Raw genomic sequence first — 22,382 nt, 5'->3', positions numbered from 1 at the left:
TCACTGAAGGTGAACGAGAAAGTGCAGCATGAAGAGGGCTAATGGAATGCTGTCCTTATTACAAAGGGAATTGGGTCCAAGAGCTAGGAGATCCTCTTGCATTTGTACAGGGCCCTGGTGAGACAACAGCTGCAGTATTGTCTGCAGTTTTTGTCTCGAGGGCTGAGGAAGGATATCCTGGTCGTAGAGGAAGTGCAGCGTAGATTCACAAGGTTAATTCCTGGGATGTCAGGACTGTCTTACGCAGAGAGGTTATAGAGACTGTGCTTGTACAAGCTGGAATTAAGGAGATTGAGAGGGGATCTGATTGCAACATATAAGATTATTAAGGGATTGGACAAGATAGAGGCAGGAAATAAGTTCCAGATGCTGGGGGAGTCCTGTACCAGAGGGCATGGTTTAAGAATAAGGGGTAGGTCATTTAGGACAGAGTTAAGGAAAAACTTCTTCTCCCAGAGAGTTGTGGGGGTCTGGAATGCACTGCCTCGGAAGGCAGTGGAGGCCAGTACTCTGGATACTTTCAAGCAGGAGCTAGATAGGTAACTTAAGGATAGGGGTATCAAGGGATATGGGGACAAGGCAGGAACCGGGTATTGATAGTAGGTGATCAGCCATGATCTCAAAATGGCGGTGCAGGCTTGAAGTGCCGAATGGTCTTCTTCAGCACCTATTGTCTATTGTCTATTCACATGTTGGGAGCTGGGTCTGTTCAATCCTGCGAATACTTGGCCTCCACATCTGCCTGTGACAAATGATTGCCCGGTTTCATCACCCTCTGTCTAAAAACATTCCTCCTCATCTTCCTTTTAAAAGTACGCCCCTCAACCCTGAGGCCGTGTTCTCTGGTCTCAGAGTCTCCCACCACAGGAAACATCCTCTCAACACCCACTCTAACAATTCCTTTCACCGTTCAATAAGTTTCAGTGAGGCCACCCCTCAGGCCCAGTCATTGAAAGCTCTTCATATGACATGCCATTGAATTCTGGAATCATTTCTGTGAACCTCCTTGAGCCCTTCTTCAGTTTCAGCACATTGTTGGTCAGTTAAGGGGTTTAAACCTGCTTACAATGCTGCAGGTGTGCCCTCACCCGTGCGTTGTAACCATATAACATATAACCATATAACAATTACAACACTGCGTCATGAGTGATGGACAGGCATGATGGACATTGGGGTGCAGAGTTAACCATTTCCAACCCTTCCCCTGAGAACTACGAACTATTGCTGTTGTTATGCTGCTCATGAGAGTGAGATCAAGCACAGGTAAGAACATCTGCTACAGATAAGAGAGGGGAGAGAGACTGTTGATTTACTCTATTATGACTCTTTATGGATTATTTACCATCTACTACTTGGCTCGTTAACATTCCACAGGAGATAGCAGGAGTGGCCTGAACTGATGGACAATGTCATTCCGAGTTGATGGATAGCTGAGACCCCGTGAGTGGGGATAAAAAGACAGGTCTGGAGAGCCACCCTTCAGACACACCAGTGGACACCGATTGGGTGTTGGGAACCCACTGAAAGGCGGGGGCTTCGAAGACCGAACCAGGAGATCGGTCAGTAAAGCTCACAGTGTTACAGCAAGGTCGGTGTGGACTTGTGTGTGTGTCCACTCATGCCAGTGACGAGTCCACCACAAAAGAACGGTCTAGCTGAAGACCAGAGGGGTCATAATTGAATGACCACAACAATACGACGGATGAAGAAAGCAAAGGAAGGTTTGGCTGCTGTAGCTATTACCTCTCTCTCTCTCACTCTCTCTCTCTCTCTCTCTCTCTCTCTCTCTCTCTCTCCAACGATTTCAACACAACAACCATAACTACTTTAGCATTTATGAACTGAACTCTATACTTTCCTATAACAATTCATTTACACCTAGACATCGATAGCCCTTGCTTATTATTGTTAATTATTATTGTTCCTACACTTTTAGGTTTATTACTGCTAACTTGTGTTATATGTATATTTGCATTATTGATATGGTTTTGCTTATTTTTGTTAATAAGCACATTTCAATATAGTACCACCAGACATCAATGGGTTCTTCTTTCTCTGCTGGTCTGACACACAGTTACGGGGATATTCCAAATTGGGGGCTCGTCCGGGATTCGATTAAGTTCTTAGGGGTCCTGTAAATCGGGATAAAAGTCCCTTACCTGTTCTGGGTGTGAGTTTTACCAGACGGGAATCCAGCTGAGATGGAATTTGACAAATTTTTAAAAGATCTGACTATTATTAGCAGACTGTTCAGTGTTAAACCCTGCTACAGAGCAAACGAATGCAATTGCAACATGCAACTTCCCTTCCTACACAACCAGCACATAATGACCGATGTGTGCACAGCCTATTGAATGCATCACAGTATCCTACCAGGACTATTCTACGAGAAACTCCGGACCACCACACCTATCACTACTAACTGTCTCACACCCAACAACTACCCCATCACTACCACCTACCCCTCCCCTACCAACTTCTCGACCCTACACCTTAACAACCGTTGTCGACCTGAGGGAAAAGGTGAGCAAGGAAAAAGACTAAAATGGCAATTAAAGATTATTTTTTCCCCAAGATTTCCCGTCACTCGGAAATCTGTCTGAGCTGTCTGCACCATGGTCCGGGTGCGATTCCCGGAATTCCCTGCCTGACAGAACTTTGGTAGCAGCTTTCCCAGACAGCGTATGACAGTTTAAGGAGAGAGCCCAACATAAACCGCTCAGTGAGGGGCTTGTTATGGGGGGGGGGGGGTTATAAATTCCTGCCTTGCCAACAACAACCAGACTCATCCCTTAAAATCCAAACAATCCGCACCACACTTTTATGTAAACATTCCTCTGGGAAATGTTTTCTTGGTGACCATTTCTCGCTCAGATTTATGTCAGCGGAGAGAATAGGCTCACTGTGTAATCTATGAACACACAATGATATTGGAAAAAAAAAGCCAACATCCCTTACCACCAGAGCCTGAGAAACGCACCTTGTACTGATAAATCTCTCTGCTCCTCACTCAGCTTTCGGAACGATAGCAACTGGAACTGGGTGCCTGGAGAACGTTTAAAATCAGAAACAGAGTTATCACCACTGATTTATGTCATTTAATCTGTTCTCTTGTGGCAGAAGTACAGAGCAATAGATAACCGTGTCTACGAGCTAAGATAAGAAGCATAGAATAAAGTTGCGGTAGTATTCATGGGTCCACAGAACATTCAGAAATCTGATGGGGGCGGAGAGGATTGAGCGTGAGTCTTCATGTTCATATTCCTTCTCCCTGAGAGTAACATTAATAAGTCGAGTTAAACGTCATAATGAGTCATAATTGTTAATCGTAATGGAACAACTTCAGAACGTTTAATAAATTAACAATAGAAAATGATGGACACTTTCCCTGTCTCTGAAATTCCAGCCCCTTCACCAGTTCCTCTCTGAAACCGCACCCAGTCTATGCACACACTCCCTGTCTCTTTAGACATCGTGCCCGCACGCCTCTCCGAATCTATGAGCGTTCCTGCAGCAAAACCCATCTATTTCTCTCTTACCACAGACTTCACCGAATACCACCTGAACCACTACAAAGACCTCGGTCTCGTAAACCACCCTCCCACCCCCCATCTGCAATCTAAAGCCTCCTCCAGTCCCGAGACCTTTCCTGTTTCTGTGTCTCCTTTCAAGCATTACACCATTCCCGTTTCACTACGCCCTTCTGGCCTCTACAGACTCTCTCTCGCTCTGTATCCATCACAAGTGCTACTCCCCTCACGGTCTCTGTAACCCTCCCCGGCCCCTATGGCCTTCCACATCTCTGAACCTGCCTGCACCCTCAATGAAACAGTCAATGTCCTTGGGAGACAAGACCGTGCACATGTGTAGATCATATTTTCACTTGTCGGACGTATTTGTTGTCGGGAAAAATTGCAAGTTTGAACCCGGTTTGTGGGAAGCCTTCTGTCAGTGGGTTTAGAATTGCGGAATTCTTGTCCCCGGATGGATTTAGAGGGCAGATCTCTGAGAGGGACTTAAAGAGTGGAAGATTAATGCTTGAATGGAAGTGGTTGTAAATTGGTAGTGGGTAAAGGCTAATGGGGAAATGGGTGAGAATTCTCTGGGGCAGATACTGCTGTATGGTTGCAGATGTCAGCTGTCCGAAGTAGTTCCCGGTCCTGTTGTTTCCGTGTGTACATCCGACCGGAGATATTGTGGACACTGTAGGGATCCAACCAAGCTTGGGGCATGATCTCTAATCTGACAGCACAGGACTAAGCACTTTAAATTCTGACATCCGACCGGAGATATTGTGGACACTGTAGGTATCCAACAAGGCTTGGGGCATGATCTCTAATCTGACAGCACAGGACTAAGTACATTAAATTCTGACATCCGACAGGAGATATTGTGGACACTGTAGGTATCCAACCAGGCTTGGGGCATGATCTCTAATCTGACAGCACAGGACTAAGCACATTAAATTGTGATTTTCGTGAGAAACTTTTCACTTCTTGTTTCTGAGAATTAAGGGTTCGTTGAATTGAGATCGGGAAGTGCTTGTTGCACAATACCAGACTGTTCGGAATCAACTATTTTTATAACAAAGGAAGCGGCCGATTGCAAACTGGAGAAACTAGATCAGCAGCGAAAATTTATTAACCCTTTATAAACTCCCAGAGTGATAGAGAGGGCAGAGGGGGGGATTGAACACGGGTCTCCGCAGCGGCGCCACTGGAGACCACAACCATCTCTGATCTCCAGTCACTGCTCTGTTTCCGAGTGTTATTTCGTCGTGCAAATTGCACAAATGTAGAAATTACTCTAAAGAAACGACGGTTCAAGCAGCAACTGTGGAAAAAGACACAGTTTGCGTTTCGTGTCTGGATCAGCGACGAAGATATCGGGAACCAAGAGGATGAATTTGGTCTCCCACCCAGACGTTGTTTCCGACAATTTCTGTTTCCAATTCAGATTTCCAGCAGCCACGAGGATTTTGTTTTAAATAATAATTTACTGGAATCGTCCCCGAAACGGACAATTGAGAATTCAGTCATGATTTAACAATAGACTGCGGAGTTGTGGGATAACCTGAGGATAACAGGCCGGGTGGATGGTCGGAGTTTATTGCACAGGGTGGGACAACCTATATGAAACTCTGCTGGTTTCCTTGGCTGCGGTAGCAGTGAACCCTTCCAAAGGGTGATTAAATTGCGTGCAGGTTTAAAGTGTGGATATCTGTGGCACATTTGGATATATGATAGATATGTACATTAAATGAAATATATCTTATGAAAATGATTGTTTGATGATGAACTTCAATAAAAAAAAAGTACAAAAAAGGTGTTCCTCTTTTTCACCTGTCGGGAGCTGGGTCTGTTGAATCTTGCGAATACTTGGCCGCCACAGCCGCCTGTGACAAAATATTGCCCGGTTTCATCAATCTCTGTTCAAAAAAATTCCTCCTCAGCTTCCTTTTGAAAGTACGCCCCTCAACCCTGAGGCCGTGTCCTCTGCTCTCAGAGTCTCCCACCGCAGGAAACATCCTCTCAACACCCACTCTATCAATTCCTTTCACCGTTAGATCGGTTTCATTGAGGCCACCCCTCAGGCCCAGAGCCATTGAAAGCTCTTCATATGACATGCCATTCAATTCTGGAATAATTTCTATGAACCTCCTTGAGCCCTTCTTCAGTTTCAGCACATTGTTGGTCAGTTCAGGGGTTTAAACCTGCTTACAATGCTGCAAGCGAGACCTCACCCGTCCGTTATAAAGTTACAAAACCACATCCTTGATTTTATATTCTAGTTCACGTGAAATGAATGCGAACACCTTCCTGATCAAACACTAATCCTGGAAGTGAATCTTTAAGCGAACAAGTTTGAACCCAAGTTGAGCAACAAGAATCATCTCACTGGGTTACAGTGAAACATCGACACGAGGGAGACTGATGGAAGAACCACATGAAGTGACCGAATTATGGGATAAATCAACATGCTGCAAATCAGAAGCGACGTCACATTTCTGCCATATAGGCAGATAGAGAAAAGGGGCCGAATCTGTGACTCGGATTGATCATCATTTTCTGAGCCAATTCACGCAGCAATCGGAAGTCAAGTCAGAGTTTCAGCACCGTTTTCTATTTAATTACATTTGTTATTCAGCCATAAAAAAAAACAGAGTAATTGCTTCGGCCCTTTCAGCGAACGACAGCAAGCCCGATTCACAGAGGAGATTTAAACGGACGTTGTCTGGATGGCGGAGCATGCCTTAGGAGAATAGCTTGAGTGAACTCGGCCTTTTCTGCTTGGAGAGATGGAGGATGACGGGGGTGACCTGATAGAGGTGTTTAAGGTGATGAGAGGCATCGATCGTGTGGATCCTCAGAGGCATTTCCCTCGGATGAAGTTGCTAACACGACTGGTCTAACTTCCTAGTGCTTGGAAGTAGATACAAGGGGGATATGAGAGGTAAGAGTTTCACGCAGAGAGTGATGGGTGTGTGGAATGCCCTCCCAGCAAAGGCGGATAAATGGGTCTTTTATGAGACTCATTTTCATTAAAAAAAATCTTTTTATTAATTATTATTAAAGATTAACAAAAGGAGATACATTAAGTCAGTATGTCATTATATGCAAGAAAGAATTAAAATAGCAAATAACTGATTAACAAAGCTAAGCAAAATGTCAATAGTAATAAAAGAAAATAACGTGTTAAGAATATATTTTTGAAAGAAAATGAAGGAAAAAAAGAACCCCTCATAACAAAAAAAAACTACTAACTGAAAATCAAACAAACAAGCAAAAGAATAACAACAACATTGGGCGCATAACCCCGGAGCTGTACAACGATACATCTTCCTTAGGAAAAAAATCAATCCGCCAACTCGAATCCACTTAAAAATTTGGAAGGAAGGGTTCTCGGCCCGAGAATGCCCGACTGTTGGCAACGCACCTAAACAAACTCCTCAAAACATTGAGGGGAGTGGTAGACAGGCGCTCCTCTCACGGGAGCTCCCTCATTCCCGGGGTCTTTCTGCTAGATCTCTCTGCAATAGCCGGGACACCCTTCCCAATATATCTCTTCTTAAAGGGTGCAATTAATGGAATTAAAACCACTTGGCCGCTTGTGCCGCGACTCCGGCCTCACGCTAAGTGAATAACGAAGCTAATCTGTGGGTTGAGCGTGAAGCGCTACGATATTTCATGTTCTTGAGCGTAACAAGTAGTCAGAAAACTATCGGACTATGACGTGGGTCAAAACGGTATATAGATTATATCACAGTGTAACGTTGAGAGGACAAATGTCGGCGGCAGAGTGAAGGTGTCAATTATGGGACATAGGAGTCTGGGCTGAGGTGAGGGAACTAAGCTGCTGTGATACAAACGAGTCAAAACCTTCAGTGATGACTTCGTCCTGAGGATGTGAAACGCAGAAAAGATCTAACGGAGACATAGAGAACAACCATGAAGAAACAATGAAGGACATTCTGAACGGTGGCTTTTCCCTCGATGGTTGTCCTTCCTCTGTGTCAATTCACGGGCCAACCATCCTCTTCTCTTCACCAGTGACGTCATCTGCGGAAACAACACACAATTTATGTTGACCACGTCAGCGATCCGGAAGTGCTGCTGCTGGGGAGGATAAATACGAAGTGAAGACTTTTGAATCTGTGTCAAACATCGTGACATTGCAACCTTCAATACAACTAGGAGATTTCATATCGCCACGGTCCCAGGAAATTTGTTCCTTTCAATAACAGTATATCGTTGTACGATGCCGCCCAACTCCAGTCTTGCGCAGTTACTTGTCTCGAAACTGCTAATCACGGGCACAACCGTGGCCCTGCACGGCCCACAGAACTGAAACTAGTGGATACGTTTCCTTTACAAGTAACACTACGTATCGGCAGCCCAATGTCCCGTTCACATACCTCTTCAGATCACTGTAAACAGATCGGTCCTCCAGGACAAGTCCCTGTTAATGAGAGGAAATCGGCATCATTAGCAGATTTTTTTTATTAGAAACATTCTGTGAATGAAGTGAACTGCAAGAATATTGAAGAGTATCTGCGCACATTTAATAAATTATGTCTGAAAGTAACACAAAGCAGACGGACCGTGATGAACAGAGGATCCGAGACAGACAGACATGGTCCCCAAGCGAAAGGGCACGTAATTCCTTGCTTCTCTTCCTTCAAGAAGATCAGAGTGATATTTGCAACTTTCTAGTCCTCAAAAACAATTCCATAGTAATCTTCAGCTTGGCATACCAGTACTATTCCCTCCTCTACCCCTTTAGAGACACGTTTCAGAATGCTAGGGTGCAGTTAATCCAGGTGATTTCTCCACCTTCAGCCCTTCCAGCTTGCCTTGCATCTTCTCCTTATTCTAGTGACTGCAACCACTCCGGTGCCCTGACACTGTCATACTGATGGTCTGCTCCGCAGTAAAGACCGACACATATTACTTCATGAGTTCAACCGCTGTGTGATTCATCATACTGTGTGAAGTGGGAACAATTACTTCAAAAAAGGACTGACGCAAATAATTCCCTCACCGTGTAAGTGGAGTTTCCATCTTGTGCATCGTTCCTTGCGCCCTGAAAAGAGAAATTGAAGATTTATATTGTGACGTTTAACCTTGCGCTCGACAATTGTATTCTGTCTCTCCACATGTAAACCCCGAGGGTATCAATCTTCACATTCATTGCTGCTCGGACGCGACCCATCACATTACTTATCTTCTCATCTTTCAAACAATGACTGAGATCATGAACATAATTCAAAAATCCAACCTGTTCATCCCTTGAGAGATTTTCATAGGTTCCCGATGCGTTCACGGTGTTTGTATCCACGGTGCCTGCGGGAACAGTACAGATACGTCACAGCGGTGAAGAGCATCATGGGCCGTTGTTAATACAGCGGATGTCAATCCGGACAGAAAACAAAATGCCAGCGACAGCACGAACTACATTCCCACAAACGCCAGAAACCGGTCACCCCCTGTATAGACGACCAATAATTTAGGTCAGATACAGAAAGGGAAATACCATACCACCCCTCCAAAGTTATTGTAATCCTGAGTTGAAAATGTCTACCTATTTAACTGGACAACCCAACAACCCAAGCAGCATTATTCGTGAACATTTGCTCGGATGAAAACCTGCAGATTCTGTGTACTCGGGACTCCCATATCTAAATGAAATGTTAAGATTTCCAGGAACTCAGTAGTAGAACAATTGAAATGCAGTTCACTCACTCTTCCTTCCGGAATTGACGCTCGTGTCGTACTGGGATTGTGGGGGATCATTGATCCTGAATAAACAGAAACAAAGGTCAAAACATGAATTCGGAAGAAGTGGCTTCTTGCACTGATACACCGAATGAGAACGGCTCCTACAGTTCCATCGGATACTCCATGGTTATTCCCTGAATCTGTTCCGGTTATGTGATGTCCGATTCCAGTCCTACTCGATCTTAACAACAGTGAGCATATTGGATTGCACGGCGATAGTGTTCTGGGCCTTCAGATCTCAGTTTTTCAGGGGAAAGTGACACATGTATCACTGAACGCTTCCGCTTTCGGAAAGATGTTCAAATTTCAGGAAAACAACGCCCACGTGAAAGTTTAATGCTGATTCTGTCCCCGGGTCACCCCTGATCTGTGGAATGTTTCCGGACTTGCTGATCAGTTTTAGCAGCTTTTGGGAAATGAGATGTAAAAAAAAATGGAGAAAGGTGGAGCCGGAGCGGTCCCCGTTTTTTTTTTTTAATCACCAGGCGAGTGTCGAGAATTGACCAGCTGCAAGTTGATTGTTGTCGACAGGGTAATATTCAGTCACATATGGCAAAGTTACTTCCCTTGGGAGGGGAGTTTAGGACAAGAAAGCACGGGTTTAGGATCGAAGGCCGTACATTTAGAACAGAGGTGCGGAGAAATTACTTTAGACAGACTCTGATAAATCTATGGAATATGTTGCGTCTGTGGAGGTCTTATGGTCTGATATGCGTTACCGCTCACCGAAAGGATGTCAGTGCCTGTTGAACCTCTCCACCCATGCACCGCTCGTGTTCCATTCCTGAGCCTTGCACATGAACCGTCAGCAAGTATTTATGTATTTCCTTCTCCAGCTTGTGTAATTTGCTTCATCCACCTGTCGCATCTCAAACTCGTATTAAAGCTTTTGGTATATCACTTTTGCAAAAAAATAAAAAGAAAAAGAAAACAGAATTCTACCGCACCAATTAAAAGTAGAGGCTATATTAGGAGAAAGCATGCATATACCCGCCGGATTTCCTCGCGATCAACCATCCATTGACTCCGCCGATCAGGCCCATGCCAAGTAAACCAAGTACAATGCCCACGATTGCGCCAGAGCCGAGGGTGCAATTGCCATCTGTTTTTGCTGATAACACACAAGGGAAACATATATATATGTTTATATATCTTACATTCTGAGAACACGTCTTTATCACTGGCAAATTCATTTTCACAACAATTTGACTGAGTCAGTTTAGAGTCGCATATTGTGTCGCAAGGATTATTCCCGGAATGAAAGGGTTAACATGCGAGGAACGTTTAATTGCTCTGGGTGTTTACTCGTTTGAATTTAGAAGGATGTGGGGGGGGGTGGATATCCCATTGCAAATTTCCGAATGGAACCATAGAAACATAAAACATTACAGCACAGAAAAAGGCCCTTCGGCCCTTCTCGGCTCTGTGGAACCATTTTCCTGCCTAGTCCCACTGACCTGCACCTGCAGCATATCCCTACATACACATCTCATCCATGTACCTGTCCAAGTTTCTCTAGAAGATTAAAATGAACCCTCATTTACCAGTTCACCTGTCAACTCAATCCACACTCCCACTCTTCGCTGTGTGAAGAAGCTCATTCTTCCAACTGGTCCAAATCCCCCTGCAAGCTTTGAAAACTCTCCGCACTGTCCACTACACCTCCAATCTTTGTATCATTAATCAATTTGCTGATCCAATTTACCACATTGTCATCGAGATCATTGATATAGATGACAAATAACAATGGACGCAGCACTGATCCCTGTGGCACACCACTAGTCACAGGCCTCCACTCAGAGAAGCAATCCTCCACTACCACTCTCTGGCTTCTGCCATTGAGAAAATATCTAATCCAATTCACTACCTCTCCATGTATACCCAGCGAATGAATCTTTCTTAGTAACCTCCCATGTCAAAGGCATTACTGAAGTCTATGTAGTCAACATCCACAGCCTTCCATTCATCCACTTTCCTGGTAACATCCTCGAGAAACTCCAATAGATTGGCTTGAACATGACCGACCACGCACAAAGCCATCTTGACTCTCCCTGGTAAGCCCCTGTCTATCAAAATACTTGTAAAGCCTTTCTATTAGTGATCCTTCAATTAATTTACCTGCTACTAACGTCAAACTTACCGGCCTATAATTTCTCGGATAACTTTTAGAGGCTTTTTTTTAAAAACAACGGGACAACAGGAACACCTCACCCGTCGATACCGACATTTTAAATATATCTGCCAGGACCCCTACAATTTCAACACAAGTCTCCATCAAGGTCCGAGGGAATACCCTGTCAGGTTCTGGGGATTTATCTACTGATTTGCCTCAAGACAGCGAGTACCTCTTCCTGTTTAATTTGTATAAGTTCCATGTCCTCACTACCTGTTTGCATTATTTCCAACGAGTCCATCACAGTTCCCTTAGTAAATAGAGATGCAAAAAAAAAACATTTAAGATCTCCCCCATTTCTTTTGTTTCCGTACATAGCCGACCACTCTGATCATCAAGCGGACCAATTTTATCCCTTACTATCCTTTTGCTCTTAACATATCTGTAGAAGCTCTTAGGATTATCCTTCACCCTGACTTCCAAAGCAACCTCATGTCTTCTTTTAGAACTCCTGATTTATTTCCTAAATATTTTTTGCACTTTTTATAATCCTCAAGCACCTTATTTCATCGCTGTTGCCTATATATGTTACACATCTCTCTCTTCTTTTTCATCAGAGTTCCAATATCTCTCGAGAACTAAGGTTCCTTATTATTATTCGCTTTGCCTTTAACCCTGACAGGAACATACAAACTCTGCTGTCTCAAAATTTCTCCTTTCCAGACCTCCCACTTACCAACGACATCCTTTCAAGAGAACAACCTGTCCCAGTCTACGCTTTTTAGATCCTTTCTTGCACTTTCAAGCACTGGCACACAGTACTTACAACACAGTGTGTCAGACAGAGTGGTCGGTAGCACTGGGGCACCACAGGGGACTGTCCTGTCTCCTTTTCTCTTCATCATCTACACCTCGGACATCAACTACTGCACCGAGTCTTGCCATCTTCAGAAGTTTTCTGATGACAGTGCCATAGTTGGATGCATCAGCAAGGGAGATGAGGCTGAGTACAGGGCTACGGTGGGAAACTTTGTCACATGGTGCGAGCAGAATCATCTGCAGCTTAATGTGAAAAAGACTAAGGAGCTGGCGGTGGACCTGCGGAGGGCCAAGGCACCGGTGACCCCTGTTTCCAGCCAAAGGGTCAGTGCGGACATGTGGGAAGGATTACAAGTACCTGAGGATACAATTTAACAAAAATCTGGACTGGTCAAAGAACACTGAGGCTGTCTACAAGAAGGGTCAGAGTCGTCTCAATTTCCTGAGGAGACTGAGTAGCTTTAGCATCTGCTGGAAGATGCTGTGGATGGTTACGAGTCTGTGGTGGCCAGTGCTATCATTTTTGCTGTTGTGTGCTGGGGCAGCAGGCTGAGGGTAGCAGATACCAACAGAATCAACAAACTAATTAGTAAGGCCAGTGATGTTGTGGGGGTGGAACTGGACTCTCTGACGGTGGTGTCTGAAAAGAGGATGCTGTCCAAGTTGCATGCCATCTTGGATAGTGACTCCCATCCACTCCATAATGTACTGGTTAGGCACAGGAGTACATTCAACCAGGGACTCATTCCACCGAGATGTAACACTGAGCGTCATAGGAAGTCATTGCTGCCTGTGGTCATCAAACTTTACAACTCGTCCCTCGGAGTGCTGGAGTTGTAAAGTTTTTTGGAGTTTTTGGAGGGTGTAACAAGGATGTTAGACGAGGGTAAGCCAGAGGATGTTGTATACCTAGATTTTCAGAAGGCATTCGATAATGTGCCACATAGGAGATTAGTGAGTAAAATCAGAGCTCATGGCATTGGGTGCAGGGTTTCAACATGGATAGAAAACTGGTTGGCAGATAGAAAGCAAAGGGTAGCAGTGAATGGGTGTTTCTCGGACTGGCTGGAGGTGACTAGTGGGTTACCACAGGGCTCTGTATTGGGACCACAGCTCTTTACGATTTATGTCAATGATTTAGATGAGGGCATTGAAAACTATGTCAGCAAGTTTGCTGACGATACTAAACTGGGTGGCAGTGTGACATGCGAAGAGGACGTTAGGAGAATACAGGGAGACTTGGATAGGCTGGGTGAGTGGGCAGATACTTGGCAGATGTCATTCAATGTGAATAAATGTAAAGTTATCCACTTTGGGAGCAGAAACAAGAGGGCAGAGTATTGTCTGAACGGGGTAGAGTTAGGTAAGGGAGAAATGCAAAGAGACCTAGGAGCCCTAGTTCACTAGTCAATGAACGTGAATGAGCAAGTGCAACAGGCAATGAAGAGGGCAAATGGAATGTTGGCCTTTGTTACAAGGGGAATTGAGTATAAGAGCAAGGATGTCCTTTTGCATTTGTACAGGGCCCTGGTGAGACCACACCTGGAATATTGTGTACAGTTTTGGTCTCCAGGTTTAAGGAAGGACATTCTGGCAATTGAGGAAGTGCAGCGTAGATTCACTAGGTTGATTCCTGGGACGGCAGGGCTGTCTTACGCAGAGAGATTGGAGAGATTGGGCTTGTACACGCTGGAATTGAGGAGATTGAGAGGGGATCTGATTGAAACGTTTAAGATGATTAAAGGATTTGATAGTATTGAGGCAGGAAATATGTTCCAGATGTTGGGAGAATCCAGTACCAGAGGGCATGGATTGAGAATAAGAGGTCAGTTATTTAAAACAGAGTTGAGGAAGAGCTTCTTCTCCCAGAGAGTTGTGGAGGTGTGGAATGCACTGCCTCGGAAGACGGTGGAGGCCAATTCTCTGGATGCTTTCAAGAAGGAGCTAGATAGATATCTGATGGATAGGGGAATCAAGGGAAATGGGGACAAGGCAGGGACTGGGTATTGATAGTGAATGATCAGCCATGATCTCAGAATGGCGGTGCAGACTCGAGGGGCCGAATGGTCTACTTCTGCACCTATTGTCTATTGTCTATTGAGTGTCAGCCACTTTGAGCCAATAAGCTGGATCTGGACTTATTTACACTTGGCATTTGAACGTCAGGTTTGGCACTATATTTGAAACAACTGGACGCTCCGGTACAATTCTGACCTTCTCCGGCCTATCTACAAAATGAGAATACCTGTCGAGTAGAATAAAATCCGGTACAAATGATGGTTGCTGGTTACCTGTGTACTTGCAGTAAACCTCCACGTAGATCTCTCCAGCCCACTGCTGAAAGAGTTGCGGGCGATGCACTTGTACGTCCCTGCGTCGTTTCTGTTAGCTCTGATTATAGTCAGTTTCGCCCTGTCGGGAGATGTAAATATTCTGCCTGTTTCCCGGATGGGTTGGTCATCCTTGAAACATGTCCGTGTCTGAACAGAGCCCGACGCAACACAACTCAGTGCGACGGTATCGAGGTTTTCCAGGGGAGTGGAATTATTGGTCACCACGGCAACCCTAGTCACTGGCTCTGTAAATACAATTAAAATTCGAATGGAGTTACACTTGGTTTCAGCGACATCATGTTCATAACATTTGGTTCGCCAACTCACGATCCCCGCCTCTGTCGCCATTCCTGTCTCTGATCCCCATGTGTTTCCATTTCAGATCAGATCGCGGAGTGAATGAAACTCCGGCGGAGTTTCTAGCTTTACTGCTGTTTCTTAGTAACTTGGCTTTACTTTAATTGTCTTCTGGAACAAATGAGAATAAGCTGGTCTCCCCGAATGCTCTGTCTTTTTACATCTTATTGCACCTACAAAATTCGTCCTATAATACTGTCGGCAACACTGAATCAAGGTTATAGCCGGGTGTTTGATGTCCAAGGATACATATTGTATCGAAAGGACCGGCAGGAGGACAAGCGGGTCGGGTTTGATGTGTTGGTGAAAAATGAAGTTAAATTATTAGAAAGAGGTGAAAGTGGGTGGGAAAGTATTAAACCAATGTGGAACAGCGAGGGTAAAATATCCCTAATGGGAATTGCACGGAGACCGCCAGACAGAACAATGATGCGGCCTAAAACAACAACGTGTGATAGAAAATGCATGTCTAGTGGGCAATGTTACAATAAGTAAGGAGGGATTTCAATAGGAAGATAGATTGGAAAAATCAGGTTGGTACTGGATTCCAGCAGGGTGATCTTGTAGAGTCCCTGCGAGCTGGTGTTTCAGGGCAGTTGGTGGTTGAGCCCAGTAGAGGATCATCTATTATCTATTCTGGATTTGGTGTCGAGCAAAGATACAGAATTGAACAGAGACCTTTAGGGAAAAGAAAACAAAGAACTTCGGTAAAGTGTTTATAACGTGATCGAATTCACACTGAAATTTGTGAAGGAGAAGCTGAAGTCTTATGTGTCAGTATCACAATGGGGTCAATCGAATTACAGACCCGTGGGACGGGAGTTGGCCAGAACTGTTGGGAAAAGAGACGATCATTAAGGATGAGGTCTCAGGGTACTTGGAGGCAGATGATAAAATAGGCTGCAGTCAGCATGCTTCCCTCAGGGGGAAATCTTGCCTGACAAATCTGCTGGAATCGTTTGAAGAAATAACAGGCAGGATAGACAAAGGATAACCGGTCGATGTTGTGTTCGGGAATTTTCAGAAGGCCAGGTCAAGGTGCCATACATGATACGAAGGTAGGAGGTGTTGAGGATAATGAGGTGGGTTTTCAAAGCTTGTAGGGAGAATTATGCCGGTTAGAAGAATGGCCTGAACGTTGGCAGATGGAGTTTAATGCTGAGAAGTGTGAGGTTCTACATCAGTCAGGGGTGTCAAACTCATTTTAGGTCACGGGCCGGATTGGGCAAAATGCAGCTTCATGCGGGCCGGATCAGTCGGGCGCGGGCGAACGCAGCTTTCATTGCCTCCGTTTTCTCAGCCTGTTCTCATGTGTCTCAGTCTCTGCTGTAACTACAAAGTGTTTCACTTCAGAAATTCCGTTTCTTATGAAGAAGACTGCTGAGCAAGCAGTCTTTTTTTATGATTGGTACTAACTTACAATCATAGGGTTCATATCGCCGGGCCATTAATAATTAAAATAATAGATCCATCTAAAATGATCTCGCGGGCCGTATATAATTCTACGCCGGGCCGGATATGGCCCGCGGGCCTTGAGTTTGACACCTATGTTCTACATTTTGGCAGGAATAATCCAAATGGAACATACAGGGTAAATGGTAGGGCATTGAGGAATGCAGAGGAACAGAGAGATCTAGGATAACACTGCATAGTTCCCTGAAGGTGGAGTCTCATGTAGATAGGGTGGTGAAGAAGGCTTTTGGAACGCTGGCCTTTATAAATCAGAGTATTGAGTACAGAAGTTGGGATGTAATGTTAAAATTGTACAAGGCATTGGTAAGGCCAAATTTGCAATATTGTGTACAGTTCTGGTCACCGATTTATAGGAAAGATATCAATAAATTAGAGAGAGTGCAGAGACGATGTACTAGGATGTTACCTGGGTTTCAGCACTTAAGTTACAGAGAAAGGTTGAACAAGTTAGGTCTATATTCATTGGAGCGTAGAAGGTTGGTGGGGGGGGGATTTGATCGAGGTATTTAAAATTTTGAGAGGGATAGATAGAGTTGACGTGAATAGGCTGTTTCCATTGAGAGTAGGGGAGATTCAAACGAGAGGACATGATTTGAGAGTTAGGGGGCAGATGTTTAAGGGAAACACGAGGGGGTATTTCTTTACTCAGAGAGTGATAGCTGTGTGGAATGAGCTTCCTGTAGAAGTAGTAGAGGCCAGTTCAGTTGTGTCATTTAAGGTAAAATTGGATAGGTATATGGACAGGAAAGGAGTGGAGGGCTATGGGCTGAGTGCGGGTAGGTGGGACTAGGTGAGATTAAGAGTTCGGCACGGACTAGGAGGGCCGGAATGTCCTGTTTCTGTGCTGTGATTGTTATATGGTTATATGGTTAGATGGTTTTATAAGTGAGGCTGTTTTACAAGCTTAGAGTTAATGGTATTACATGGAAGATTCAGCAAGATAAAGTAGTGGCAGATTGGCGAAAGCCAAAGCGTGAGCTTTCTCTGCCAGTCTGCCAGTGACCAGTGGTGTTCCCCGGTGGTCCGTGTTGGGGCCGATTATTTTCCTGTCACATGTCAATGATTTGGACGATGGAATTGATTGCACTCTTGTAAAGTTTGCAGACGACTTGAACACACGTGGAGGGGCATTTCGCATTGAGGATTTAGAGAGGCAGGTGTCGTAGAACGGTCATGCACTTTGTTTGAATAAATGGGAGATAAAACAGTAGAGGGAAAAGACAGAGTATTGAAGTGCATTGCGACTTGGGAGTCCTTGTGAAAGATCCAGTGAAGGTTAATGTTCATGTTGATTTTCTGCTCAGGAAGGCAAATGCAATGTCAGCATTCATTTCAAGTGGACGAGATTATAAAAGCAACGATGTCATCTTTCAATTTTCAATCACCAATGCGGTATCACCCTGAGTACTGGGAGCAGATATATCCCATTTTTCTTGGAAATTCACTCATATGAGTCTATCATTGAATGATTTTCGTATAAAGAGCATTTGATGGCTTTGCGTCTGTTTTCACTGGAAATCAGAAGAAAGAGGGGCGACCTGATAGAAAACTATCGAGAGGTGAGAGGCCTTGTTGGAGCCTACGTGGAGAGGACTATGGCCTCCGACTAACCATCCTCCTAACTTCTAAAAAACAACACAGAGTGGATGTGGAGAGGATGCTTCCTATAGTGGGGGAGTCTAGGAGAAGAGGACACAGATAGAGTGGAAGTGGAGAGGATGTTTCCTGTAGTGGGGGAGTCTAGGACCAGAGGACACAGATAGAGTGGATGTGGAGAGGATGTTTCCTATAGTGGGGGAGTCTAGGACCAGAGGACACAGATAGAGTGGATATGGAGAGGATGATTCCTATAGTGGGGGAGTCTAGGACCAGAGGACACAGATAGAGTGGATGTGGAGAGGATGTTTCCTGTAGTGGGGGAGTCTAGGACCAGAGACACAGATAGAGTGGATGTGGAGAGGATGTTTCCTGTAGTGGGGGAGTCTAGGACCAGAGGACACAGATAGAGTGGATGTGGAGAGGATGTTTCCTGTAGTGATGGAATCTAGGACCAGAGGACAAAGATAGATTGGATGTGGAGAGGATGTTTCCTGTAGCGGGGGAGACTAGGACCAGAGGACACAGATAGAGTGGATGTTGAGAGGATGTTTCCTATAGTGGAGGAGTCTGGGATCAGAGTACACAGATAGAGTGGATGTTGAGAGGATGTTTCCTATAGTGGGGGAGTCTAGTACAAAAGGACACAGATAGAGTGGATGTGGAGAGGATGTTTCCTGTAGTGGCGGAGTCTAGGACCAAAGGACACAGATAGATTGGATGTGGAGAGGATGTTCCCTGTAGTTGGGGTGTCTAGAACCAGAAGACACAGATAGTTTGGATGTGGAGAGGATGTTTTCTATAGTGGCGGAGTCTAGGACCAGAGGACACCGATATAGTGGATGTGGAGAGTATGTTTCCTATTAGGAGGGGGGTGTAGGACTAGACGACACAGATAGAGTGGATGTGGAGAGGATGTTTCCTGTAGTTGGGGTGTCTGGGACCAGAGGACACAGATAGAGTGGATGTGAAGAGGATGCTTCCTATCGTGGATGAATATGTACTATAGTTTCCTATAGAGAGGGTGATTCCTGTGGTGGGAGAGTCAACGTGAAGATGACACAGCTAAAAATAGAGAAACCTCATTTCAGAACGGAGCTGAAAGGGTATTTCTTCAGAAGATTTAGTAAATCCGTGGAATTGTTTGCCACAAGCAGGGGTGGAGACCATGTCTTTATGTATATTTAACGCAGAGGTTGATAGATTTTCTATTGGTCAGGGCATCAAGGAATACGGGGAGAAGGCGATGTTAACATTCATTTCATGTGGACGAGATTGTAAAAGCAAAGACGTGACCTTTCAACTGTTTAAGCACCAGTGAGGCATCAGCTGGAGTATTGTGAGCAGATTTGGGGCACCGTTCCTGGAAAGGATGTGTTGATACTGAAGGGCTTCAAAGGAAGTTCACTCACATGAGTCTATTGTTTTCATATGACGAGCATTTGATGCTTTGTGTCTGTATTCACTGGAATCAGAAGAATGAGGAGTGAACTGATAGACAGTTTCTTTCCTCTCAACTCTTCTGGATTCTAGTGAATACAGGCTCAGAGACACTAAAGGCTCCTATTATGACAAGTCTTTCAATCCTGGAATCATTTTCGTGAACCCCCTTTGAACCCTCTCCAATTTCACCACATCCATTCTCGGGTAGGGGGCCAAAACCGCTCACAATACTCCAATTGAGGTCTACCAGAGCATTATAAACTTTCAATATTATATGCTTTCTTTTATATTCTTGTCCTCTTGAAATGAATGCTAGCATCGAATTTCCCTTCCTCACAAGAGACTCAACCTCTAATTTAACCTTCAGACAATCCTACACAAATTACTGACAAGTCCCTTTCCACATCATTATTTTTGTTGTATTTTCTTCATTTAAAACATAATAAGTTTTTGACACATGGGCTAATACAGTGATACTTGCGGTAAACGTTCACTCGATGTGCTGCTCACGGTCATCCTAACGTTATAGCTATCTGTTTTGTTTTTCATTAACCGCGAATAAGAAGCATGTCCCCCTCTTGCCGTGCACTCCAAACTAACTGTGTCATTGTGTTCTACCGAGTCAGCGTCATTCGATGTGGTGTTGGGCTTCTGTAAAAATACCACAGATCATGTATCACCTGTAACGTACTGTGGTGAAATGATGGCTCCAAGGAGATATATTCTGCTTAAAGCAAATTACTGCAGATGCACAAATCAGAGATAAAACTTCAGAATGCTGTCAATATTCTGGTCGTCTCACTAGAGGAAGGATGTGGAAGCCATAGAAAGGGTGCAGAGGAGATTTACAATGTTGTTGCCTGGATTAGGGAGCATGCCTAATGAAAACAGGTTCAGTGAACTCGGCCTTTTCTCCTTGGAGGGACGGAGGATGAGAGGTGACCTGATAGAGGTGTACAAGATGATGAGGGGTATTGATTGTGTGGATAGTCAGAGGCTTTTTCCCAGGGCTGAAATGGTTGCTATAGTAGGACACAGTTTTAAGGCTCCGGGGAGCAGATACAGAGGAGATACCAGGGGTAAATCTTTTAGGCAGAGGGTGGTGAGTGCGTGGAATGAACTGCCGGCAACGGTGGTGGAGGCGGATACGATAGGGGCTTTAAAGAGACTTTTGGACAGGTAAGTGCTTAGAAAAAATGGAGGTTATATGTAAGCATAGTGATTCCTACGGCAGGGAGATTTTCGACACACGTGGACCGAAGGGCCTGTATTGTGCTGTGGGTTTTCTATGATTCTATACTGTCATAGACATGTTGGCGGCACTGGGGAGGGGAACATCGTTAAACGTTCCGCTAGGTGATTTACAACTAATCATTTCCAGCTGTCCTGAGAAACAGTCGTTTTCAAAAAATAGAGTAAAATACAGCACAAATGATTACTTGATGGCCTTGAAGACGGAACTGAATCCGGCACACACAGGTGCGAGCAGCCTGCAGACAGAAACGGGGATACACAGCCACGCACAGCAGTGAGAACTGAACAGTCCGAGACCAGGTCCGGCAGAGTTCACTGGAGACCAGGTTCTGCGACCACCGTAAAGATTGTAGTGTATTCTTTCACCACAGGAATAAAATGAAAGTTATAGTCCGAGATCGCATGACTCTATATCACTTACCAACGACACGCAGAGTGACGGTCGCTGAGGACTGGGAGCCATTTGTTGGAACCATATTCACACGGTATTCCCCGCTGTCCGACATGTTGACCGACTTCAGCAGAAGCGACCCGTTGGAGGTGAATAACTCACTCCGCGATGTGTAGGCTATATCTACAGACCCGGTCTGACCGATCCACTGGGCGACTGTTATCCCATTAAAAATCCAGCTTCCACTGTTGACCTCGGACGATGGCCGGACTGAAAAAAGCGCCTCACCTCCAGCGGTGACATTTATCTGGCTGTGCTCAATGATAATAGTAAACTGCTGGGACCCACCTGAGAAAGAGAAAATCATATGAGGGAAAAGCGACAGACGCGGATAGACTTGGGAACTGCACTTAACTCAATCTGTACAGATACCAGGGATTTGTTCTTAGCTCAGTAAGGTCGATAATTATAATCTCATCTTCATTCCCTTAACTACCGGTCGTTCTGTTAATTATCTGACCGCTGACTGGTCGAGAGAGTGACCCTCACCCGCCGTTATGTGGAGACAAAGAACGAGAGCTGCGAAGGCCAGTCCCGACATCCCGAGAGAGCAGCGCCGATCTCTGTTACACTCGGAGACTGAGCCGCACTTCCTGGTTTGCGGGTCCGATATCTGGATTCTGACGTCACAAGCGGCAGCGCTGATTGGATCAGAGAGTCTGTACTTTGCTCGAATCGACATCAAATCCTGTGTGTTGTTCTACAACTATCTGCTGCTGTTTTGTTGAGTGCGATAATGGTCTCAAAGAGAGTGTCTCTCACCCACCGACATGAAGAGAAAGGGAGAGAGTAAAGTGAACGTCATCCGCGCGATCCCGAGAGAGCGGCCCCTGCCTCTGTTACATTCGGAGAGTGAGCCTCAATTCCTGGTCTCCATGAGAGATCCCGAGAGCCCGTTATCTGAAAAACCGGAGCTGACTGGAGCGCAGAGCGAGAAGGCGGAGAATGAACGAACCTAAAACGCTAGAGAAGCAGAAGGGTATTCGGCCCTCGATACTCTGGTGTTGTCCTGTACCAGATCATGTGGAAATTTCCTCCAAACTACCTCCCTCCGGTTAGGTAGACTGGCTGAGTGTTGCCGCCGCAATAATTTTGCACACAGAGACAGCAAGACCAAGGATGTGACTGTGAACTCCGAGAAGGAGAAGTCGGGAGATCACACACCAGTCCTCATTGAAGGGTCGGCGGTGGTGAGGGTGAGTAGGTTTAAGCTCCTTCTGAGAGAATCTCTGCTTGGCCTCACACAGTTACACATTCACAAAGAA

The 22,382-nt window shown here is 45.0% G+C and overlaps 2 protein-coding genes and 1 long non-coding RNA gene across 4 annotated transcripts in view; 1 reads left to right on the top strand and 2 right to left on the bottom strand.

The window, feature by feature from the left end:
* The window catches only part of LOC132388545 (NACHT, LRR and PYD domains-containing protein 12-like), a 318,834-nt gene that overhangs the window by 99,524 nt on the left and 196,928 nt on the right, over positions 1–22,382 (top strand). The gene's annotated exons all lie outside the window — the stretch shown is intronic.
* LOC132388540 (uncharacterized) lies at positions 6,743–8,952 on the bottom strand. The gene is made up of 4 exons (XR_009510263.1): positions 8,779–8,952; positions 8,542–8,583; positions 7,916–7,959; positions 6,743–7,559 (listed from the first exon to the last, which is right to left on the bottom strand). It is a non-coding gene; the product is annotated as an uncharacterized LOC132388540 (long non-coding RNA).
* LOC132388544 (carcinoembryonic antigen-related cell adhesion molecule 1-like) lies at positions 10,268–21,685 on the bottom strand. Of its 2 annotated transcripts, none has more exons than XM_059960908.1 (4): positions 21,607–21,685; positions 21,088–21,405; positions 14,502–14,788; positions 10,268–10,389 (listed from the first exon to the last, which is right to left on the bottom strand). In XM_059960908.1, the coding sequence occupies exons 1-4, from the start codon at positions 21,656–21,658 to the stop codon at positions 10,312–10,314; spliced, it is 735 nt and encodes a 244-aa protein (XP_059816891.1). In that variant the 5' UTR covers positions 21,659–21,685; the 3' UTR covers positions 10,268–10,311. The 2 variants fall into 2 exon arrangements, with proteins under 2 accessions (XP_059816891.1, XP_059816892.1); XM_059960909.1 differs by having other exon boundaries at positions 10,305–10,380.

This window comes from Hypanus sabinus, unplaced genomic scaffold, assembly GCF_030144855.1.
Source record: "Hypanus sabinus isolate sHypSab1 unplaced genomic scaffold, sHypSab1.hap1 scaffold_343, whole genome shotgun sequence".
In the NCBI taxonomy this organism is placed as follows: Eukaryota; Metazoa; Chordata; class Chondrichthyes; order Myliobatiformes; family Dasyatidae; genus Hypanus; species Hypanus sabinus.
This window is presented reverse-complemented; position numbering and strand designations above follow the sequence as displayed.

Coding starts and splice junctions, on each gene's coding strand:
- LOC132388544 (XM_059960908.1), bottom strand. CDS start 21,658: ATGTCGGGACTGGCCTTCGCAGCTCTCGTTCTTTGTCTCCACATAACG. Junction 21,406..21,606: donor TTGTCTCCACATAACGGCGG/GTGAGGGTCACT, acceptor TCTCTTTCTCAG/GTGGGTCCCAGCAGTTTACT. Junction 14,789..21,087: donor CGTCACTCTGCGTGTCGTTG/GTAAGTGATATA, acceptor TTGTATTTACAG/AGCCAGTGACTAGGGTTGCC.